Below are 23,965 nucleotides of genomic sequence, written 5' to 3' on the forward strand. Positions count from 1 at the left end.
CACACGGAAGAATGTCTCCCTACCATCCCATTTAACCCTTCCCTCCGTCACTTCCAAGCCACCCCCCTTGCCCTGTCGCTCCGTGCCCTTGCCAAAGCCCCTCTTCTCCAGCCCCCCAGTTGTGCGGGTCGGCGGCGATGCGGGAGCGGCGTGGCCGCGGCAGCAGCGCGCAGCCGGGGCCGGGGCCGCTGCCGGGCGCATCTCTCGGAGCGGGGAGCGGCGTCCCCGGCGCGGGGCGGGCGGAGGGTCCGCGGGGAGCGGCGGCGGGGCCGGGGCGGGGCGGGGGGCGGGCCCGGGCGGTGGCGGCGGCGGCGGCGGGGCTGGGGCGGCTCAGAGCTCCCGGCTCCGCTCGCCTCCCGCTCCTGCGCCTGGCTCCGGCCGGCATGGCCGCTCCGCCGCGCCGCCGGGCCGCCGCTCCACCCCCGCTGCCGCCGGTGCTGCCGCCGGTGCCGCCGCCGGTGCTGCTGCTGCTGCTGCTGCTGCCGCCGCCCGCGGTGCTGCTCGGCGGCGGGCCCGGCGCCGCGGCGTCGCGGGAGCCCCCCGGCCCCTGCCGCGTGAAGACGGTGACGGTGTCCACGCTGCCGGTGCTCCGGGAGAACGACATCAGCTGGAGCGGCGCCCCGCCGCCCGCCGCCGCCGCCGAGTCCCGCCTGCTGCTCTTCGTCCGCAGCGAGCTGCCCGGCCGCGTCGCCGTGCAGGACGATCTGGACAACACCGAGCTGCCCTTCTTCACCCTCGGTAGGCGCCCGCGCCGCTTCCCGCCCCGTCCCGTCCCGCATCCCGCCCCGCCATCCCGGAGCATCCCCGAGCATCCGACACCCGCCGTGCCGGCTCTGTGTCCGCCCTCCCCGCTCCGCGGGCAGCTCGATGTGTTTTGGGGCTTTCTAACCCTGCCCCTGTGCTGCATCCTGGGTTTTGGGTTGTTTTTTTTTTTTTGTTTTTTTGGGGTTTTTTTTTTTTTTTTTTTTTTTTGCCTTTCCTGCCGGGGAGGGATTTTTTAGCAGGGCCTGAGGCTGCCGCCGCTGCCAGCCCCGGGAGGAGGAGAGCATTCCCCGGGAGGAGGAGAGCAACCCCGCGCAGGCTGGAAGTGATGGGGGCTGCCTCGTGTGCTCCAAGTTGAGCTCTGAGCTCCGAGGAGGTGTCGCTGAGCCTGGCAGAGCGGGAGGGGCTGTTTTTTTCTGGCCAGAGCCTGGTTTTATAAATGCTTCGTGTTAATTCTCGAGGCTCGCTCTCGCTTCACGCACAACTCCAGCGCCCGGGTCTGTGCGAACGCTGCAGACTTTCCTCCGCTCTCAGCTTTGTGGGGAGGGGGATGGGAATAGAGATAATTCTGTGGTCGTACTTCGGTCTTGATGCCGGATCCTGTTGTCTCGGATGGGGTGCCCGAGATGCCTCTTGTCGCTTTCACCCATTTCTGTGCCGTAATCAGCCAGTCCTCCGAGAGAATTGTTCCTAATGTCACCTGGGCAGTGCAGTGTTTACTCTGCCAGGTCACCGAAGGGTTTTTGTTGATCTTTGCTTTATCCATCAGCTGTCCTGTCTTTTGGCATCCAAACCTAGGATAATTTGGGTACCTGCTTAACTCGGGTCTCAGGTATCTCGTGACACACGGGATTGTGACTTCCAGCAGATCTCTCTGTGTGTCTCAAGTGTGTCGAGGTGTGCCCATGTCCAGGCTTACTGGGGACAGCTGACCCCAAGTCCCTGCCTTTCACTGGGTGCGATGAGCAGGGGTAGGGAAATGCCCGTCTGTGTCCCCCAAGTCTTCTTATTTTACCTTGTGTGAAGCTTTGCTGTAGCAAACGCCCAAATAAATAAGTTGTTGGTACTTCCTGAGGCTCTCGGGCTCCAGCTTTGCAGTTTCCTTAAGCACGGTTGGTCAATTACAAAAATCCGAAACAAACCAGATACTCTGTTTCCACTAACAAAAGTGACAAATCAAAGGTTTGATGCAGTAGGAATGACGTTTACCATACCGTGGTTAAAAGTAACAAGAAGTTTCATGGTTCACTGAGTTAATTTTCAGATTAGAGTACAATTTCTTCAGAGACTGGGTGTGAATTGCACCCTGATCTAAATATATCAGATAGCAAAGAAACTCCTTAGTGTGAGCTTAGATAATAGCTCAAGTTGAAGGAGAGAAATTTGTCTTGATAGATCAGAGGCACGATCTTGTGTAGCAAATCCTATTTCTGTGAGTGCCTGCCAGTAAGGAGACCATGTCTTCATCTAAAAATTTCTTTTACTTGCCTGGCATATTGGTTATGTGTGTACTCATAAACATGAAGCATGTCTTATGCAAATCTCTGGGGGTTTTCCTGCCCCTTCATGAACAGAAGACCCCAAAAGATCCTCTCCTGTTCCCTTGGACTCAGAGGCATGAGGCAGATTGGAAGACAAACGGAGGCTGTGCCCATGGTGGGATGGCTTCATCATGGTCCTGGAATTAATCAGTCTCTTGCCTCCGGAGAAGGTAAAACACTTGTCCTTCCCCAAGGTCTAGCTCATGAATTGCTGTGGATGTTCTGATATTTGAAATTTGTTGCATTTCTCCCCATCTCCTGGTGTGGCAACTGTCTCGCTCGCAGTTAACTCTTCTCTGGGTGAGGGCTGTGGAGGATTTCTGCTGGCTGGTTTTCCTAGAGCAGGAATTAAGGCTGTAGTTTTCTGTTTTTTTTTTTTCCCTCTACATCCTTTTCTAACTTCATTGATGGTTGGGAACCGGAGAGCAGCTGCTGCCTCGTAATGGGCTCTTGGAGGTGAAAATCACGTCACATGCGGGAGGGCTTGGGAGTGAGGTGGGGACAGAGATTCTCTTTGGCAGAATCTTTGCAGGTCCTTATCTTTAGCTGATTTCTGATGATTGTATCCCTTTATGCGTCTTGCTGGACATGTTTAGTGGCTGTCTGGGACACGTAAGAGCTGACGTCCTGCCGGCTGCAAATGTGTTGAGGACTCCTGAATGTCTTGGAGTGCAGGATCTTGCTGTGAGCAGAGATCACTTTCTGGCCTCAGCGGGGTAAGGATGGGGCAGGATGACCTCCTAAAGCACACAGCTCAGGACAGCCACCCTGACTTGCATCCTGGAGGGGTTTTCGAAAGGAAAAAAAGATTTAAAAAAACTGAAGCATAAAGCTGGCAGAGCTGAGACATGGTGCTGATGCTACTGACTCTGAAGTGAAATAAGTTGAGAAAAAAATGAGGCCACTCTGTTCTGCAGGGCTCAAAAGTCTCTCCAGGCCAGGAGGCAGAAAAGAAAATGTTGCTTTTCTTCGTGGCAATGAGTTTAAGCAGCTAGGGCTGTACTCCTGGGTCTGCTCAGCAAGTCCCAGCTCAGTAAATCTCCCAGTGCTGCAGTGGTTCCTGTGCTGCTCCTCACTCCTTGGCATTTAAAGGAGGGTGGGTGGTCTGCAGCTAAAAGCTGGCAGGTGCCAGAGCCTTGTCTGCAGTGGTGTGAAACTTAAAGTCATGGAATCATGTAGGTTGGGGAAGATCTTTAAGATCATCAAGTCTAACTGTAAACCTAACACTGCCAAGGCCACCACTAAATCATGTCCTGAAGTGCCACGTCCTCCAGGTAGATGCCCTGAATTGGTGGCTGGTACAAAACACGTGGAGTGCTCCGTGTCCCTTTTCTTTAAAGGATTCCTCCTTCTTGGGAGGAAACAACTTTATCTATTCCCTGACTACATGAGATTTTATTCTCTGAAGTGCATAAAGCGAGAGCTTCCAATGGAGCATCCCTGCCTGTGGGGCTGCCTGGTCTGCAGGAGCCACTGCATGGCTGAGATAGAGGAGAAATCAGCACTAGGAAACATCCACACAGCTGAGCCTGGGCCCGTGGCACGTTGGCAACATCAGGAGCAGCAGCAGCAGCAGCTCGTGGAAGGCAGGAGCCCACTAGGGGGTGGTGGGTACCCGGGGATGCTCCGCAGCAGCTCCTCTCTCTGTGCCCAGGAGGGTACCAGGGATGTTCCATAGGAGGGTGCCTGGGGATGCTCCACACTCTCCCTGTGTGCCTGTGTGGGCACTTCAGGATCCTGGACAGCAGCTCCAGCTCTTTGTGCCTCGGTGGGCACCTGGCACCTGCAGGAAGGTGGGGAGCCCAGGCTGGGGATGGCTTCATCCTCTCCCAACAAAGGTAGAGAACTTTGATTCTTTGTGCATCCCTCCTGGGCTGCAGCAGGGACCTGCTGCTGAAACACCCACTGGCAGCTCCCTGTGCTCGGTGTCCCTCCTCCAGTGGGGTGTCACAGCTTCTGTGTTTCCTACGCCTCAGTTTATTTTTTCCCTCTTGCGTTGGAGACAAGAAGGATGCTTCTCCCACTACCCCCCAGTTACGTTACTATAAAATTACTCAGCAAAGCCCAGTGGTGGCAGGAAATGACAAATGCAGGTGCCACCAGTGCATTATGAATTGCTGTGCCTCCCCTTTCCTGAAAATGCATCCTGCCCTTTCCTTAACCTTGGACGCTCCTGATGCTTTGTGGCTTCCCCCCCTTCCCCCGTCTCTAATTCTCCTAGAGTTCCTCTGCTGCAAACGGTGCAGCCTATCATTGACTTTATCCTTGCCCAGTGAGGTCTCTCTGAGGTGTGGATCTTGGTTCAGTCAGCAGCCGTGTGTTCCCTACAGAAGCTGCTCCACCACGGCGTAGCCTGCTCCGAGTGCAATTCAGGGAATGAGGCAGTTTGCTTCCGAGCTAATTTAGATGAGCTCTGTCTATGTGTGAGCAGCTTTATATAGAGGAGAGAGAAGGCAAGAGGCAGACCAATTTTCACCACTGCTCTTACCCTGTAGTGGCTTACATAAGAACAGTTTACTATGCACTTCTCATAAATGGCTTTAATGGATGCTGTTTGACGGCTCTGCAGTGCTTCAAGAGGCTTTGTTTCGGTGGTTGTCACAAAACAGGCTCGTGTGTCTGCATTCCTGGTGTCCCCCTGTGGCCCCTGTGTGTGGCTGATTGATGATTGTCCCCTGCTCTTCCAGCTCCTCAGCAGTTCAGTGTCACTTCTTTTATCTTCTTTCTTAACTCTTCCTAAAGTCGTCTTGTAACTTGCACTTCTCCTCTTTAGGGTAGGAGTGTTCAGTCTTGCAGGAACACGTGGATGTGGCACTCAGGGCTCTGGGCTGGGTGACAATGTGCTGGGGATCAGTCACAGGCTGGACTCAATTATCTTTTCCAACCTCAGTCATTCTGAGTTTCTATTAATACATTAAAATAATTGAAAGCACTCAGTTCCCTATAGGCTGATTGTATTTACTGTCGTTCCTAGAAATGCTTGAGCAGGGCTTAACCACCCTCATTTTGGTCACCAACTCCTGCAGAGCGGGTGGGGAGGCTGAAGGCTCACCTGGGGAGCGTGGGTGTGACTGCAACTTGCTGATGCTGCTGTTCAGAAGTGCCCTTCCCTGCTTTGAGCTGGCCTGTGGGGTCTGGAGCAGCACTGTGTGCAACCCCATTGTCAGGGCTTGGCATCTAAACGTGGGGTCATCTCTGCAGGAAAGCTGATGAGCAAAGTCTGGTTTCTGCACCTCCCTTTGCATTAACTGCCTCCTGCTAGGCTTGAGATGCCTGGAATATCACCTCAGAGGTTTGGTTAATCAAGTGTTGGTGTTTTTTTTTTGTTGTTGTTGTTTTGTTGTGTTTTTTTTTTTTTTTTTGTGATTTTTTTTTTTTGTTTGTTTTAGGATTTTTTTTTCCTGTTTATATTGTTTCTGTTCCCTAGCTAATGCAATGGGTAAAGAGTTACATCTTCCACCCCAAAAGCCACAGTGAGATGGTGTGGTGAGGATGAGACAGGTTGGTGGCACCCTGGGACAGGGGCAGCTGCAGACCTGACAGTGGGGCTGCTTCCCTGCCCCTCCATTCCTATCCACAGCTGTGTGTGCTCTGGGGTCTGGGCCAGGTCCCTGGTGGTGGGGGCTGCCTGGGGAGAGTGTAGGAAAGAGGAAAACCTTCTGGTAGTAATTTCTTCCCCTCCTTGTATTATTGTGTGATTACTCCAGCTTTCCAAGATGTTGGATTTTATAGCTGGGAAGAGGAAGGAGAGCCCAGCTCAGGGTGGGGTTGTACTGGTGATGTGGATGCTGAGCTGCAGGTCTGCAAGCACTATAACCCCCAGAAAGGCTGTAGGCAAGAAATGCCCAGGAAAATGGGTCAGTCCCGAGGCCATCCCCTCCCTCCCCAAAGGTGAGGATGAACATGGCTTGTCCAGCACGTCGGGGTGAGGACCTGACAGGGATTTTGCTTCATCTCGGGTATTTTCTGGCCTGATTATCCCAGTTAAAGCTGGGAATGTGTAGCTGAGTGCAGGCTGTGCTCGGGGAGCTGCTGCTTTCCAAGAGTACCCGCGTTGACCAGCTAGTGGCAACAGAAGATTAACTATGGAGGGAGAGAGGAGCTGGTTGCTGCAGCTGAGCTGCCACGGGAGGAGGCTGGTGGCTGGGGATCCCCCCTGCTCCCCCTTCATCCCAGCTGATTTTCCATGATGCCTGTGTGCCAGAGGCTTTTGTTGCTCTTTTTCAGGAAGAAATAATGAGCTTTTATTCTGAATTATGCAGAGAGCTTGCAGTCCTCCGTGGGGAATGGGGTGGTGAATGACCTCTGAGTGCCACCACGCAGATGGATGTTACCTCCAAAACTTGCTGCCTGATCCCTCCTAAGCCTTAAAAGTGAGAACCTCAGCTGTGCGATGGGCGAGCCTTTGTGCTGCCTCGGTGACATGGTGCTGATGTGTGGTGTTGGCTGGCTGTGAATCAGGGCTGAGCCCTGGGGCTTTCCAGGTGTGACAGGAGCGCAGGCACGGGGCTGGCTGGGACCACGGGAGAGCTGATTGGTGCCATGCGTGGGAATGATGAGATATTGATCTTATGCTTCTTTAACACATTTACAGGTGCAGGTGGCTTGAGAAACATCTGCCATCACACCAAAATGCCATGTAGAGTGTGGAGCAGGCTGGGGTTGGAGCTGAAAGAAAAGATGTCTCGATTGATGCCTTTCATCATCTGAAATATCCACAGTACAGCCTGTGCCCAAGTGTCCTCCTCCTGTAGCAACCATTTGAAATGGAGGATGATGAACCTTGGCCTGTGTTCCCATGCTGCTCCCCAGTCCTGCCCCATCACTGCCTGTGGGATGCGTGATGGCATCGAGCAGAGATGCTTCTTGTGCATAACCAGCTTAAGAATGGGGCCACTTAAAAGAATTGAATGCTTGTGCTGCTGCTCGGGTCTCAGCTAATGCAGTTAAGGTTTCCAGTGTCCAGACAGTATGGAGACACTTAATGGTATTGAAGAAGCAGAATGGCATGCAGAGGGGACGAGCAGTGATCTTGGCTGCCTGCATCTGCACTGGCTGGGTGAGGCTTTCTGGTTGTCTCCTGGGAAGGGGGAAAGTGGGGAAAAACATCAGAGAGTTTTGGCCCATTGTCCCTTTGGGCACCTCCGCTGTTTGCCCTGCAAGAAGCAGTGCTCTTGAATGCTTCCAGTGTTCTGCTGCAGGTCAGGGGCAAGAAGGGATTCCTTGCAGGGGGAGGTTGGACTGTGGCTGCCTGTGAGAAGATGGGGCAGACAAGATTTGGAGCCAGGGCTCTGCCTGTGGGCACAGGTGGCTGGTGGGGAGGGGGCAGAAGCAGCAGTTCCCTCTATTTCACATTCGGTGTCCCCCACCACTCCCGCACTCCTTTCTCTGTGCTTTCACCTCTCCTGTCTTAGTGCAAGACAAAGTCTGTAGGAAACCTCGACTGGCTTTGAAAGCAGCAGCAAAAGGGGAGAAATTTTCCATTAGCAGCATCAGCAGTATAAGAGATTTTTTCCCAGTCACCTGGTAACTGCTGTATTTAGGAAGATTACTGAGCTGATGGTGCTGCTCCCAGGCATATGCAAGGGAGTGATCCTGTTAGGAGAGAGAGGCAGGGGATGGGCACACACAGGGAGACGGGCTGCTAAAGGTCACCTGTGCAGGGAGAGGCCCCCTGGAGCCGGGCACCTCGTGTGCTCCACCATCTGCTCCTCCCGAGCAGGGCAATGGCACAGAAGTGGCACTGCCAGCTGCTCTCCGGGGCTGCAGTGGGGGCAGGGAGTGGGGCTCCCCAGGGCTGGGCAGGAACATGAGAGTGGAGGAGGGAACGTCCGGCTCCAGCCTGATTTGGGCCAGGCTGGGGGTTTTGATGCCTGGTGCCTTTCTTTCTGTGGGATGGGAAGTGCCTGCAGAGGGGCACTGCCCTGCCTCAGCTGTGGACTCACTGCAGAGGTGAGCCCACCCTCCCACGGCTCCAGGGCTGTATAAGTGGGGTGCAGGTTCTGGGGACCCCAGCTTTGCTCCCAGCCATGACCAAGACCTCAGCTGTGCTGGTGCCTTTGAGGCTTTGATTCTTTTTCCTTTTATCCCTCCCTTTTCTCTCTCTAGGGCAGCGGGGTGACCTCGCCTGTGGCTGGATGCCTGCCCTGGCTGTGCTGTGTGGGCTGGGCTCCCTGGCAACCCCAGGGCTCCTGGCTGCCCAGGCACTTGCCCAACATGAGCTGGCATTCCCCAGTGTGCCTGGGGCTGTCCCAAGGCCATTCACAGCCCGGATCTTTCCCTTGCTGCTCTCTGTGGTTCTCAAGCAATGTCCTTCCAGGGAGCACAGCACATCCCTAAAGTGTGGGATCAAGTGACAGAATATCAGAGCTGGCAACAGCATTGGAACGTTTTTGTTGCCTCAAGCCAACTGCTCAGTAGCATCAGCTTCCTGCTGCAATGCTCCCGTGCTGGGATGGGGAACACGGGGTGGTGCTCCTGGGATGGGGAACACGGGGTGGTCTGTGTGTGTGAGCAGGGAAGGGGGGCTGGAGCAGAGCCTGTTCCCTGCAGCCCTGGACCAGGATCTGCTGCTCATCCACCCTGGCCAGAAAAGCCTCTCCCTCAGCTCACTCTTGCTGTGGATGTTGCTTTTGCTACCAGGGGGCCTGATGAGGTAAAAGTTGGTGCCACTGGCCTGATGAATTCCTCATGTAGGTGCCCCCAGAGCAAGGTCTGCTCTTCCAGGCAGTTTCCAACTCAGATGGGCTTCCTGGGATGATGGGGCTCCCACGGCACGTGCTGCCAGGTGTCCCCACCTCACTCTGTTACTGAGCCCTGCCTTGCCCTGGCTGCTCTGAGGGGTGAAGGGTGATGGAAACCCTTGTCCTTGGCTTTCTGGGCCTGAGCAGTCACTTGTGTGGGGGGTTCAGCTTGGGTGGGGGTCCTGGAGAGCTTTGGGGGCTTATTAGGACATCCTGATATGCCTCTTTTCCTTCTACCTCTGTCACATTTCTTCCATGTCCTTTCAACCTCCCATCTGTTTAAATTAGAGGGGTTTAAACTCTTTTCTCCTGCCCTGCCCAGGGAATTCCTCCCAGCCTTCTTGTTGCAGTCACACTCCTTCTTCCTCTACCTGTTATACCCTGGGAAACCTAGCCAGAGAGAGATGCCCAGGCAGAGCAATGTGTTGGGCAGGTGATCCAAAAGGATCTGTATTCCCCACCCTCCCTTCCATGCTGTCCAAATTGGGCAGCCCATGGTCAAGCTGTGTCCGCAGCAAATTTCTCCCATTATGTTCTGCCTGGAGCAGATGTTCAGGGTGGGCAGCTCGGGGTGTTCAAGGGGACACCAGTGCTGGGTACCACTTAATTAAGGTTGGCTCAACTGATGGAGCCTCCTGGCCCTTACTGGGGGTGGCTCGGGACAGAAGGCTCTGAAGAAGGTCCAGCAGGAAAGGAGGGATTCTGTAGAGGAGCCAATGACAGCAGTGGCATTTTGGGAAGCTGACAGGTATATTTGGGAGTCAGACATGCTGCAGGCTGAAAGCACATCCAGCAGAGGTGACGCCGGCCTTATCTGTGCAGGCAGGTCCTCGCCCGCTGCCGCTGGCAGGGCGGTGGCTGCTCCGGCTGCCGCGTTCCCATCGGGGGCTTTGGCATTTTTCCTCCCCCACAGAGGGGAGGGAGGGCTGCAGGGGTGAATTCGTCACCTGAAGAGCCCCCGGGCTTCGGCTGAACTTTGTGTTCCAGCAATAAAACCATGCTAGGAAATGTGTGCTGTAACAAAGCCCATGGATATAATACATCCGTATCATACTGTACCTTTCATCTTGAAGGATTCCCAAGGAGCTTTACAAACTCGGTGTGCTGCAGCCTGCCAGGGTGACTGAATGTTATCAGGAGCAGCGGCAGTCTAATCTCTGTGGTAGTATTTCCCCCCCTTGCAGGGGGAACTTTATGAAGCCTGGTCTCAGTGTAGCGCTGTGATGGTGTTTTCCTCTAAGCCTGAGTTTCTCAGGAGAAACAGGCAAACCGTGTAGCTGTTTGTTATGCAAAACCACCAAAGAAATATTTTTTTCCTGGGGCAGTAGGAGTGGGTGGGAATTACTTTCACACAGCTTCAACAGCTTTGCATCTTGACAGAAGAGGCATTCGCAGGGGAATGTGCCCTCCGTGCAGCCCCAGAGAGGGGACGATAAAGTTTAAACGCCTGACGAATTGCTTCTGGGCATTAGCAGGGTGGTAGAGTTCAGCTGGCGGGGCAGTTCTTGGGAGGGAAGCTCTAAATGTCTGCCTGAAATACTTGTTGTGTGAATCTTTTGTCACCTAATGCTCCCTTCTGCCTCTGCAGTCAGTCCCCGAGGCAGCTGATGGCTCAGGTCCAAATCCTGCAGCCTTTGGTAACATCTGGGCGGTCTGTCTGTGGGGTGGGAGCAGGGAAGGGTGATGCCTCCATCACCGCTGCTGTTCTCCACTTCCAGCTGGGTGTATTTTCACTGTTCCTGCCTTACCTGGAGCTGTGGGAGTCATCTGAAGGTTCTGCCAGTGATGGCAGAGCCTAAAAATCAAAACTGAATGCGGGACGAGGGGCCCAAGCGAAGCTGTTGTCAGAGGCATATGCTTGAAGCACGGCGGGTAGCTGGAATCTATTTTGGTTTGGAGAGGTACGCATTTAGCCTGTTTTGTTTAGCAGTTTGTTTATGGGATGTATTTTCCCATTCTGTGTAGCTCCCCAAATGTGTGCTATAAACAAAGTGTAAAACCCAAAGCAGCCTCTCCGTGTTGCCATCAAGCGCGTCACAGGAGAGGCAGGGTGGTGGTGCCTGCCAGCCTCAGGTCCCCTCTTCAGGAGGAGAAACCACACCAGGAGGGAAGTGATTCTGTCAGGTTTGAGTACAGGAATTGCTGTGGGCACTGCTGGGATGGAGCAGGGATATCTCAGGAGGTCACCAGCCCTTTTGTCCATTTGCTCTTGCTCCAAACCTTCCCAAGCTCATCCCCGAGGAGCGCAGGTCTTGGCTCCTGCTGCTCCTTTAGCTTTGCTTGCTTCCCTGGGCCCCATTGAGGTGGTTCCTCAGGCCACAAGGAATGGGGTGTGCTGTTGCCAGCATCATTCACAGATGCTGGACGTTAAGAACCTTCAAAATTGATCAAGTTTCAAACAGGCATTAGAGGTTTGTGGCTGTTCTTACTGTAGCCATTGCAGTCACATGCCTTGTGCTGGATCAACAGCCGTGCGTTTCTTGCTTTAATTTTCCTGAGCGTGATCAGAAAGGCTGGAAGTGCATTTAATCAAACAGCAACAGCCTTGCCTTTTAACACAACTCAAGAAGCCAGAGCTGCTTGAAGACACAAGCTCCATTACATTGCTTTGCATCTTCCAGCCCTTGCCATTTCCTCCGCTCGCGTTTGCCGCTCTCCCAGGCCAGCAGTGCCGTTGTTCCTCTCTCTGTTCCTGGCTGAGGAAATCCATTATCCGGGGGAATGGCAGCTGGGAGGGAGGTCGGGGACGCTGCCTGTAGGGGCTGCTCGTAGCCAGCTTGGGGTCTTGCCGGAGCAGCAGTTTGCACGGCAGACACGCTGCTCCTTGTTGTACTCGATTTTATTCTGCTTTTGCAGCAGCTGCCTTTGCTGCCTGGCTGACAAGCTGTTCCTTAACGTGCCGTGGCCCAGCGGTGTGTGGGGACAGGGAGAGGAGCTGGGATTTGGGCAGGATGGTGACTCTGTGAGCTGGAGATGGGGAGGATGCTGCTGGCCTCAGGGATTCTGCCAAGCTCGGATTTTGCTCCCCAGGAGTGCTGCCTGAAATCCCATGTGCTGCCCAAAACTGTGTGTGCTGAAGGAAGTATCCTCTGCTGCTTGGGCTTGCTTTTTAAAGACTGTTGTAAAACCTTTTCCCTCCTCAGTGATGAAGGGTTTTACAGGGTGTTGCAATGAGCCACTTAAAAGCAAAACAGGAGCAAAAAATCCTGTTTGCAACACTCCTCCTGCCTGAGTTGCCGTGGTGTGAGATATGGGGTGGTTGTAGGGGATGCTGCAGGAATGTTGAGCCTGTTCTTTCCTAAACAATCCATTGGTGTTTCTCCTGTGGCATCTCTCAGCTGCATTTCCTCCCCAAAATCATGTTTCCCACTGCTTAAAGGCTTCTCTGGTTTGAGGCATGCTTTAAGTCGTGTAAAGCCAAATTTTAGTAGGCTGTGGTCTCCAAAGCTTTTCTCCAGCAGAAATGGTGCAAATTTATCGGTGGATACCTTGCTCACAGCTGAAGCAGGTCAGTGGTCACCTCCTGGGAAGGACATTCCAAACCACCCTTGTCCTGCAGCCTAGTTCTCCTGTTGTGGGAGCAGAGGGGTTTGGGCTGGGAAAGAAGTTGATATTTTTGCTGTGGCTTAAAAAGCAAAGGCATTTCTGTGGATTCTGGGCCCGTGGGTTTTAATCGCTGCTTGTTTTGATCATCTCTCTACTAAACTGCTCTGGATGTGCCTAAGGGCAAACAGGCAGGTGTTAATGTTGATATTCTGCTCCTTTTTTTGCTGTTGTTGGGTGGGGGAAAGAATTTAGATGGTAGGAAAGCTGTTGGTTGGAATGGTGCTTCTCTCAGCTGTGGCAGCTGCAGGGCAGGTGAGACCTGGTGAGAGGAGGCCAGTGCTGGACCTGGCTGGGAACAGGCTGCAGCCTTAACGTGGCTGCTAATGGCTCTGCAGCTTCCCCACTCCTCTCCAGGCTCTTCTTCTTCCAACTCTGCAAATACTTGCAGCAGTTAGGGGACTGCCCAGGGACTTTTTTATTCCTGGCATGAACTGAATTAGAGGGAAAGGTTGGGCTGGGAGAGCAGTCACAGTGGGCAGCAAGATCTACCTTGTCCAGCAGTCTCTGCTGTGGTGGCAGAAGGTGAGGAGTGGGACACAGGTCTCTGCAGCATGCCTGGAGCTCTTCCTTAACATGCTGTGGCCCCAAGAGCTGGGATTTGGGCAGGAGGGAGGCTCCAAGAGCTGGAGGTGCTGCCAGCCTCAGGGATGCTGCTGGCCTTGGGCTGCTCCTGCGTGCCTGCTGCAATAATGCCTGTCCTGACTGAGCTGAAAGGGTCCCACAGCAGCTCCTGAGGGGCTTCTGCATCTCCCCCCTGCACCTCCCTAGCACAGGCCTCTCTGGGAAATCCCTCTGGTCCCTGGGATGCTGCACTGTGCCCAACAGAGGGGATGCAGTGAGGGAAGAGGGAGGTTTTTCTTTGAGGTCTGAGGGATGTGCTGAGTGCTGACCAGGGGCTGGCACAGAGGGAAGGATGCTTCTGTTAATTAGCACGAGATGAAAGGAAAACTTGTCTTTATTCAAAGAGCAGCTTGTTCCAGTTTCATCGCAGTCCCTCAGTTCTGAGCTTTAAAGTTCGGTGAATGTGTGAACAATAAGTTTGGGAAGATGTTTTGAAGCCAGAATGGCAGCATTGTTATGAAAATGCTGAAGGGGAGTTGTGACACTGTTTTGAAGATGAAAGTATTTTTACAATCTTAAACTGACACATTTTTAAAAGAAAAAGAAAAGAGAAAGAAAGTTTTCATGAAAGACAGCTCTCAACAAGACTTTGCCTGGCCACAATCAGATGTGGCTGTCCCTGAAGGCACTTTGAGGTGCTGCTGGTAACCCTGTGTCCAGCATGGTGGGGTGGTTTTTATTGGTGTTACTGGTGTGTGTTGGGCAGGGTGGGATCTGCACAGCCCTGATGGAGGGAGCAGTGAGTGTGTTCTGCTCTCCAGGCAGCTGATGGACCAACAGAGCAGCAGGAGGAGGGCACAAAGATGGGGAGATGTGGATGAAGCATGGACACCTGCCAATCCTGTCCTTGCTCCTCCAGCCATGTCCTCGCCACTTCTGACCTCACAGCACTCACTGCACTTTTGAGCTGGTCTGTGAAAACGGATTTTCCACATGTTTAGCAAGCATCTGTTAATGGCTTAGCCAAACATCACCCTGTCAGTGCAGAGTGAAGGGGAGGCTGGAGCTGCCCATGCCTGGCAGCAGCTCTGGGCTGCTTCTGCCCTCAGCTGTGCCACAGGACTTGCCAGTTTGTGCCATTCCAGCTCACCCAGTGGCACTGGAGAAGCTGGGCTGGAAGTGGAGGCTGGCATGGCACACTGCTGGCACGAGAGGGAAAGGCTTGGGGTGTCTGGGGACGTGCAGCAGCTTGGGCTCCATCCAGTGACTGGCTCCCCATCCCACGGCTGCAACTTGCCAGCTGGAGCTGCAGTCCCAGCCTAACCCAGTCCCCCTCTTGCTGTTGCCTGAGCTGAGCAGCCTCTTGGAATCATAGAATGGTCCGAGCTGGAAGGATTTAAAGATTATCTCCTTTCAATCCCCCTGCCCGTGGGTGTGGCACATCAGGAGGTGTCCAGGGTGCTCTGAGCCCACCTCCCCTTTGCCAGCTGCCTGCAGTTCCTCTGGTCAGGGCTAGCAAATGGCAATGTTGGTCACACACTGACTACTTTTTCTTGGGATTTTCTCTTCCATGAGCACCTGAATGCACCAGCTTGTTATGATGGTTCTTTTTTATTCCTATAAAGCTCTAATTTCCATTTCAGTCCCTTGGACACCTGGGGGCCTTTGAGTGGGTGCCATGTAATTAAAAACAATCTATTGCCATGTCTGAGGGGGCTGTGTGAGCTACGGGGCCGTGAGCTGTGGTCTCCTGCAGCAGAGCTGTCAGGCAGTTCCTTCCTTAGAAAAGAGACACCAAAAATTCCTCTTCCGCCCCCAACTTTGTCTTCCTGCCAGCCCTGGATTCCAGGTTTATTTCAGGGTCTTTTCTTTTGGGCTTGGGTAGGTGCAGAACATGTATTTTTTGCCATGTGAGTCTGACAAGCCCTTGGGGAGGATGAGTGGGTGTCTTGAAGTGTAAGGGAGAAACTTGGCAAGTGTTTCAGATCCAGGATCTCTTTGCATTTTTGGCTGCATCTCCTTTTAATCCTGCTGCTCTTAAACTTTTCTGAACCAGCAAAGTCAGCCCCAGCAGCACTGCCATCCAGGAATATCTCTGCTCCCATTCCTGGAAGGTCAGGACACAGGGACTGCCTGGCCTGGGGCTTCTCCCAGTGGTGCCAGTCCTGGACTTCCCCTGCCCAGCACTCCCAGATCTGTGGATGGGGATGGTCTTGCCTCCTCTACATCATGGAGAGGGGTCCTCTGCTCTTGGAGGTGGGCAGGAAGGTGCCTGGAGCTGGCTGCCACTACACTGGATGTGTGCTCCATACTTGGGTGATTCCCAAAAGAGGATGCTCCCCTGAGCCTCTTGGGCTGATGTATTTCTTGTTGTGTCTTGTTCTGTGCCCCCAGCTTGGTTCCTGGCCTTGTCTATGGGATTTGGGATCTGGTTTTCAGGAGGTGAAAGCAATCACTTAACTGTGCTGGAGACTGGGGAAGGAGCTTCCCTCCGAGGTCTTTCCTGAGCTGCAGTTAAAGGAAGCATCTGGGGGTGTGTGGATTAATCTGGTGCAAAATCCAGCACTTCTGGGTCGTTCTGGCATTCTCCTCTTGGCTTTGCTATTTCCTCATGAAATTACTTTGACAGAGTGAGCACAGTTCCTGTACCTCTTTCTTACCCACTGTTTGCAGGAGCCTGCAGGGGCTCCCCGTGGCATTCCTGAGGTGGTGTGAAACTCCCATGTGGAGGTGGGAGGGAGGGACAGACCCTCTTGGCTCCCTTCCTGCCACACTGCCTGCAGGCTGGTGGTGCAGAGAGGGTTGAGGAGAGGAGATCAGGGCAAGTACAGAGCCAGAAGTGAAAGAAGTGGGTGAATGGGCTCGACAGACCAGGATCTGCTGCTTCTCTGAGCTGGGGAAGCTGGTTGTCCATGCACTTCTCCATCCAGCAGCTCTTCCCATGCTCAGCAGGCAGCTGGACAGTGGCATGTGGCTGTCTCTGCCCATGGCTGTGACACACTGTCCCGTGAGGAGATGGGGTTTTCTCTCTGCTTTAATGAGCTAAAAATGTTCTGTGTGGTTGAAAGCTCCCCCACGTGCACCCGCATCTCCTGATCTCTGTGAGACAGTGACAGCTCCTCTAATTAGGCAGCCGAGGAGGTAACCTTAGCAACTCCAGGCTGCTGCTGGGGACCAGCTCAGATACCCCTGGAGATGGTGTGTCTGCTGTTCAACTGGGCTCTCACAGGGCAGGAGAGCTGGGGGTGCCTGCACACCGTCCTCCCTCCCCGTGGCTGGTGGTGCCTGTCATGGAGAGCAAGAGCTGGCACAGGTGGTGGCACCGATGTCCCTTCACTGCTTGCTTTGTTCTTGTGGATGCACAGGCTGGGCATTCTACCTGCCACAGCTCTGGGGAGAGGTACTGGGAGGGAACTGGTGCAGAAGAAGGTGCTGAGCCTACTGCTGCACTGTTGTAACCTGTGCTGCAGGGACTGGGGTCTTGCACTGCATCAGGAGGAGCTCTGGACCTGCAGGGAGCAGGGACCTGCCCTCCAGGAGCACAGTGTGGCCCATGCTCTTGGATAAGTCCCTCTCCTTATTTTGCAGGTGGAGGGAGCTGATGGGCTGACATCAAAGCAGTGCTGGGGCTCGGAGGGTGGTTGTGCCCTGGGAACTGAGAGCATGGCTGTGCCACAGCATCCCTGTCCCTCTGCAGGATCCCCATCCCTCATCCTCCCCATTGCACCTGACCTGCAGCTGCAGCACCAAGCCCTCCCTTAAAGCCTGAACACACCTCTTGCCCAGTGGGCTCTTGGCTACTCAAAACAGTGCTTGGAAATACTTTTTTATAGCAGCTGGGAGTAAGCCAGGGCAAAAATGAGCTGAGGCCGCTGAAGGGAGATAAGCTGAGACGTAAACTGTGATTTTCTGCCCTGTGAGCCCTATGCATGGATTTCATCTTTTAATGGAAGTGCAGTAAATAAAAGCCATTTTCACAATAAGCCGAGCAACAGGTCATAAGCGTCTGAGCCACTGAAATTGATAGAAGCGAGCTAAGCGTAACAAATCTCCCAAAATTGCACAGACTCCACTTGTATCTAGTCCTTTCCTGCATCTCACCAATTATAGCAAATGGCAATTATTTCTGAGCCAGAGCTTTCTCTGAATAAAACCTCAGTCCAACTGTAGATGCTTTATCTTCTTTTCAAATAGATTTGTACCGGAGGAAAAAGCCCCAGTGGGGAGAAATCCCATTTGAAGGGGTTTTCCCTAGCAGTGTTTCTACAGACAGTGGATGCTGGACATGCATGGAGGTGTAAATTTGACCAATCCATAGTTTGCTGGCTCTGGCTGAGAGGGGGATTTGGGGATATGTCAGGCACGTTCCCTTTTGGCTGTGTCTCTCTTAGGATGAAGTATGGGCTGGGGATGTGCTGCCATCAGGGATTGATGTGCTCACTCCTGGGGTGCTCATGTGCATGGAGCCCCCGTGGAGCAGTGATTTTTCTCCCTCTTCCAGTCAGATCCAGTGACTGTCTCTTCCCAGCCTTTGCCCCAGGGCTCTGTTCTGGTGCCCAGCGATGCCTCTGGGGTGTAAGGCAGAGTCAGAGTCCCCTCTCAGACTAAATGCAAATGCTTTTGTCCCTCATAACCTCTGTGCTTTTTTTAGAAGCCTCTCTGCTGCAGAGCCTTGGGGATGCACCTGCAGCAAGGAGAGTGCAGGGCGGGGGAATTTCCTTGTCTCAGCACCAGTTTGTCCCACTTGAAGGGGCTACTTAGGAATTTATTTGCCTTTATTTGCAAGTGCTTGTAAAGAGATTTTATACATAGAGATGTGGCAGTGCTGGCTTTACCTGCTCAGTCTCCAAGGCACAGTTAAAAGCCCGAACTTTTTGGCTCTGAGTGTTTGAGCAGGACATCCCTGGTACAGACCATGGGGGCCACCAGGGAGTTGTGGAGGTGGCCCTTGGTATGTATTTGGTCACTCCTTGACCAAATGGCTGTGCTGGGGCATCAAACATCTCAGGCTCCATGTTGTCCTGTAGGTAGGATGGAAGTGCCTTGCTTGGGATTTGCTGGAAGCGTGTTCTTGCTGTCAAATGCTGCTAGAGATGCTGATGAAGAAATGTCACAGGGTAGTGGGCGTAGGAAGCTCAACTGGCTTTCTGATTGATGTCATTAGTACTCAAAGATGGACATGTTCTGTCTCTGGATTTCTCCAGAAGTTGTAGCTGAACAGCTTCTCCATAGGTGAACAGAGGCTGCTAATGTGGCACCCTCCTGGATGCTTGGAAAAATGGCAAGGTCTGAAATTGCACAAGTATGGCAGCAGCTCTCTGGCACAGAGAGCAGGCACAGACTTTTCCAGGCATTGTCCCAGGAAAGGCCGTGAGAAGATCAGAGGAAAGAATGAGAAACAATTCTTATCTCCACTTGCTGCACCTGCTGTTGTGCACGTGTGGAATGTGTCATGGAGATTTGTTTACCAAAGGTGATTCCTTAATTGGACACTGGATGGTGATTGCATGGATTGACCAATTAGGTCAAAGCTGGATGGGATTGGCTGTGAGGGTTACTGAGTTTCTTAATAAATACAGTATAATATAGAATAGGATGAGATAATAAAGCAATTGATCAGCCTTCTGCAATCATGGAGTCAGTGCTCATTATTACCCAGCTGGGGGCCTGCAGTGACACCCAAGGATTGATTTGTGTCTCGAGGTGCTGTCAGTGAAGTGCCTCAGGTGTTTTGCAGTGCCTGGGAGCCTGTGGGGTGGGACAGGGAGGTGCATTTCCTGTATGGCCCTAGAGCCACCTTGGCCCTTGAGCCACCTCTCAGGACGTCTCTCACCAACAGGGAGTGATGAGTGTTGCTCAATGGTGCATCCTCCCCTGTCATGGGGGAGCAGGGTTTGATTGATTCACTCTGTGTTAGCTTCTCGTGAGCAAAACTGCTGGTTATTTTTTTATAATTTTTACCTGAGACTTGGGAATTACATTCCCCATCTCCCTTGGAGGGTTGTTAATGAAAAGCACTGAACCAGCTTGTCTTCAGTTTAATTCATCTGAGCTGGCAGCCCCCTTCAAACACCTCCCAAAATACAACATGGAATTCCAGAATTATTTGGGTTGGAGGGGACCTTAAAGATCTTCCCATTCCACCCCCTGCCATGGGCTGGGACACCTTCCACTGTCCCAGGTTACTCCAAGCCCTGTCCAACCTGGCCTTGGGCACTGCCAGGGACCCAGGGGCAGCCACAGCTTCTCTGTGCCAATGCCTCACCACCTTTAGAGGGAAGAATTTCTTCCTAATATCCAATCTAACCTTGTCCTCTGTCAGTTTGAAGCCATTCCCTCTTGTCCAGGGCTCTTGATACATCCCACCACAGGGATGCAACCTCATCATCCACCTTCGGAGCCTCCTTTATTGGCAGTATGAGAGGTAAATCACATAAAACACAGGCTCAGCATGGTTATTCAGTACATCCCCCTTCCCCTGGTGCGTGGTTCTGCAGACAGAACATGTTCATTTAGTCACCTAAACAAAATTTCATCATCCACCTCCCATGGCATGTAATGAATCCAACCGGAGACGCTCGGCCCCTGTAACCACAGCAAACCCAAGCTCCTCAGGATGCTGCACAAACTGTGACTTGCTCTCTGCATCTTGCAGTTGTCCCCCACAAACCTCTTAGCAATTTGGGAAGTGCTGTCTTTGTTTCCTTTTGCCTTACCAGCTGTAATCCCTGCCTGCTGCTGCCCCTTCCTGGGTAGCTGTTTATTTTCCTTAATCTTTTATGAAGTACTTTTATCATAAGCTCTCTGAAAATCTGCTGAAATGAGACCCTCCAAATCACCTTCATTTATTTTAAAGGCTTGCATTTGCTGATAATACTTCCAGATTGCTTAGCACACCTCTTTTCCACCCTTCCTTAAGGAAGTTCTCTTGACCTTGCTCAGATTCCACTTTGCTGCCTTCTACACTGCCTGACCCCTAATTAGACTCCGAGTGAAGTTGTTGGGCTCCTGCAGCTTGGTATTTAGTTCTTTGGTCCTGGAGCCATGGCCTGCTGCTTTTTACAAACAAATAACAATAATAAAAAAATAATGCTGCAGCTGTTTCACTATTTACCCAGCTTTTAGGAAAAGCATTCAGGGCTTGGCAGATACTGCAGGGATTGTATTAGAGTTTGATACAACTCTGCACCTGAGCTAAGAAGCCTTTTCAGATGTGTAGGAGTGAAATTAGCTTGGCAGGCAGGCAGGATGCACAAGTTTGGCTAAGTACATATAATCCTAGAATGGTTTGAGATGGAAGGGACTTTAAAGCTTACCTCATTTCAACCCTGTGCCATGAACAGGGACACCTTCCACTATCCCAGGTTGCTCCAAGCCCCATCCAACCTTGCTTGGAATTCCCAACACCTGTGGTGTAGCTTTTTTTGGTAATTCATGCCTCATTTGACTAGGGAGGGCTTTTTTCCAGGAGATGCTGACCCCTGAAGGCAGGCAGAGCTGTGAAAGAGCTGTTTGGCCATAGACAGCAGCCTTGGGTCAGTCCTCCTGTGCACAGGGAGGCTGCAGCATAGCCCAACACTGCTGTAGGGAATTATTATTGTCTTTCCTGGCTGGGAAAAGCTGCCCATTCTCAAGGCACGTGGCTGTGGCCTTTTACCTGGTGTGAAAGCTTGGGGAAAAATCACACTGCTTGAGCAGCTTTCTGTATTTGGGAAAATCAGGCTCTTCAGAGCAAAGCCCCCACTTTGCAAGCTCAGGCAGAGTTGTACCCAGCTGCTGGAAGCTGAAATTAGATAAATTCAGGTGGAAAATGAAGCTCCAATCCCCAGATGAAATCAGGAGGACGCTGTGGGGTGGGAGGTTGTGCTGTGGGATTGCTGTGATCGATCCTCTATTTGGGAACAGCTGGATCCTGGAAGTGCTGCTCAGCTGGCAGCTCCCTCCCAGGCTCAAAATGCTGGGAGTCTTCAACAGGCTGAGATAATGGTCTTTTTTATGCTTTCTACAAATTAATCCAGGTTCTTCCTGGGCTGCTCAGGAAGGGTGGGATGCGGGAGGGCTGTCTCTGAATGGAAACATCCATCCTCCCCTGCATTCCTCCTCCTTCTCCCCCATCCTCTCACTCCTCTCTCGGAGGTTAAATGCCACAGCAGAGAAGGAAATTGAGTTTCAGTGTCTGTGCTCCCAAAGGCTGCTCTCAGCTAGGGAAATGCATCATCCCTCTGGGCTCTCCTGCTAATCCCTCCTGGGGATTGCTTGGTGCCTGGGAGGCAGTGACACATGCCCGGGGGCTTGCAGCTGGAGCTCCTGGTGTCCTCAGGTCAGTGGGATACTGGTCCCATTATGCACTTGAAATGGAGAGGATATCTCTAAAAGCAAGGATTTATTCACTGTGTCTGGCCTGGCAGGGGTGATTTGGGATTGCAAGGAATAAGTAATCAGATTTCCATTTTCCGAGGGCAATGCCAAGTAAAAATGTATGAGTCTATTTCCTTTTTTTATTATTGCTTAGAAATAACAAAACCTTGTGCCCTGCACACAGGGTGGGCTCTACATTAAAAATGGAGGTTAAAGACCTGGAGCAGAGCTACAGAATCCTTGTGAGAAAGAATTCAAGACATTTTGCTTGGGAATACCAGGGTGGAAGAGCTACTCATCCCAAGATGGGCTTGCAGAGAAGGGAAAATCATGTTGTCCCACATCCTCCCACCCCCAGTCTCCTTTCCTGTGGGACTCAGGGAATTATTCTGCTCTGATCATACAGGTTGCCATCGGCTAATGGGGGACTTTGTCTCCTGCAGCCGTTTGGCAGCGTGTGGTGCTTCAAAGAAAGATGCTTCATAGGTCTCAGCTTTCAGAAAGTGGAGGGAAATTGAGCCCATGCTGCCCATCAGTGTGTGTGTATGTACACATATATATGTGTGTGTGTATAAAAAAGCATATTTAGGCATGTTGGCTGATACATTAAAAATAATTTTTATTGGTTCCACAAATTACTGGCAATATTGCTGTAGCTGCATTACAGCCTCAATTTTCACTTGATTGCCACCACATAATTTTTAAGCAAATAACCAAAGCATTCTAACTTAAATATTGTCACAGTATCCTTTTAATAGGCAAATGAGGTAATTATAATCTCCTTGGATAATAGGATAGCTTCTACCTACCAACATGCATATAATGCATTCTGCTGATTTTAGGACGATTGGGAGAGCTGCACTTTCTTTAGTGGTAGCTCTGCAAAGCTAGAAAAACCCTTCAGCTGGATAAACAGGGAGAATCCTAGAATCATACAATATCCTGAGCTGGACAGGACCTGCAGGGTGCAGAGTGTCCTGGCCCTGCACAGACACCCCAACAATCCCACCCTGTGCCTGAGAGCATTGTCCCAGCGCTCCTGGAGCTCTGGCAGCCTTGGTGCTGTGCCCATTCCCTGGGGAGCCTGGGCAGTGCCTGAACACCCTCTGGGAGAAGAATCTTTTCCTAACATCCAGTCTAAACCCCCTTGACACAGTTCCAGCTGTTCTCTTGGGTCCCCACAGAGCTCAGGGCTGCTGTGACATCTCCTGGCTTTCTCCAGCTCTCTGCCCTTTGCAGTGCCCAGTGGAGCTGGACATGTGTCCTGGTGCTGAAGTTAATAAGGGTTGCTTTTGTCTGGGAAGAGTTTGTCCAACCCTAACCCTGATGTGCACAGTGGTGCCTGGTTTGGGATTAGTGGCTGAGTGGAGCTTGTGGCAAAGAAAGAGTTTCTGTCTTCTTAAAGAGAACTCCGATCTCTTGCAGCCCCAAAACCTGAAACATTCTCCAAGTGGTTTCCCAGCTCTGCATGTTGAATTTTGGGCTTGAACAGCAGTGTTCAGCTCCAGCTGCTGGGGGCTGCAGGGAGCTGGTGCTGGGCACAGGCAGAGGTTGTCATTGTCACTGGCTTTGGTGCCCACTAGCTGGCTGCACCTGCTTTGTCACCTTGCCCTGGAATGCTCCCTGTGAATATTCCCTCCCTGTGAAGAGTGGTGTACAGGCAAGGGCAGGGCCAGGGAGAGGTTTGGTTCTCACTTGTCTGTGCAAAAGTTTTATTGGCCTGGTCTGTGGTTTGCAGCAAGGTGTTATAAATGGTTTTTGGCACTTGGATCTGGAATTGGTGGAGGGAAAGCTGGCAGCTCTGAGGCCATTCCTTCTGATTTCCAAGTGAAAGGATGGGTGCTGGGCTGGGAACTGTTTCCAGCGGTCTGCACAGGGAGGCTGGACTGGAATTTTGCCCATTACCTGCATCCAGGGACAGGAATTGGGATGCAGAACGTGCCTGTGAGCAGGATGACTGTCTTCCTTCACTCTGGCAGCCCAGGGGGATGTGGTGCACGCAGGGGAGCTCACAGGAACCAGTGGTCACAAAAGCTTCACCCCAAATTGATCCCCTACTCCTACAGTCACGGTTTGGTGGCTCCCTGGCCATCCAATATTCACCAGAGCAGCGTTTCATGAACCAGCATCTCCTCTGTCCCCGCTGTGTCCCCGGTGCTGCCAGCGATGGAGCTGATGGGAGGGAAATCACAGCTGCGAATGACCCCGGCTGCCGTACCTAAGGCATCACCTAAGCGATATTTCCCTGCTTTTCTCCACCCTGCCTCCGGTGATTGTAGCCGGGAGAATGCCTTGATTGCCGACAGCTTCTCAGGAGTTGCGGCACAATTGAATCAGTTCCCTTTCAGTGCATAGAAGCCCTTCAAATTGTAATCACGGGCCATTCTGCATCTC

The 23,965-nt window shown here is 52.4% G+C and overlaps 1 protein-coding gene across 1 annotated transcript in view; it reads left to right on the forward strand.

Moving 5' to 3' along the window:
- Positions 1–383: 383 nt before the first annotated feature.
- ASTN2 (astrotactin 2) overlaps positions 384–23,965 on the forward strand; it is a 320,575-nt gene continuing 296,993 nt past the window's right edge. Inside the window, exon 1 of the mRNA XM_053961860.1 lies at positions 384–738. Coding sequence (XP_053817835.1) covers positions 384–738 — 355 coding nt within the window. The remainder of the gene's footprint in view (positions 739–23,965) is intronic.

This window comes from Vidua chalybeata, chromosome 21 (genome assembly GCF_026979565.1).
Source record: "Vidua chalybeata isolate OUT-0048 chromosome 21, bVidCha1 merged haplotype, whole genome shotgun sequence".
Taxonomy (NCBI): Eukaryota; Metazoa; Chordata; class Aves; order Passeriformes; family Viduidae; genus Vidua; species Vidua chalybeata.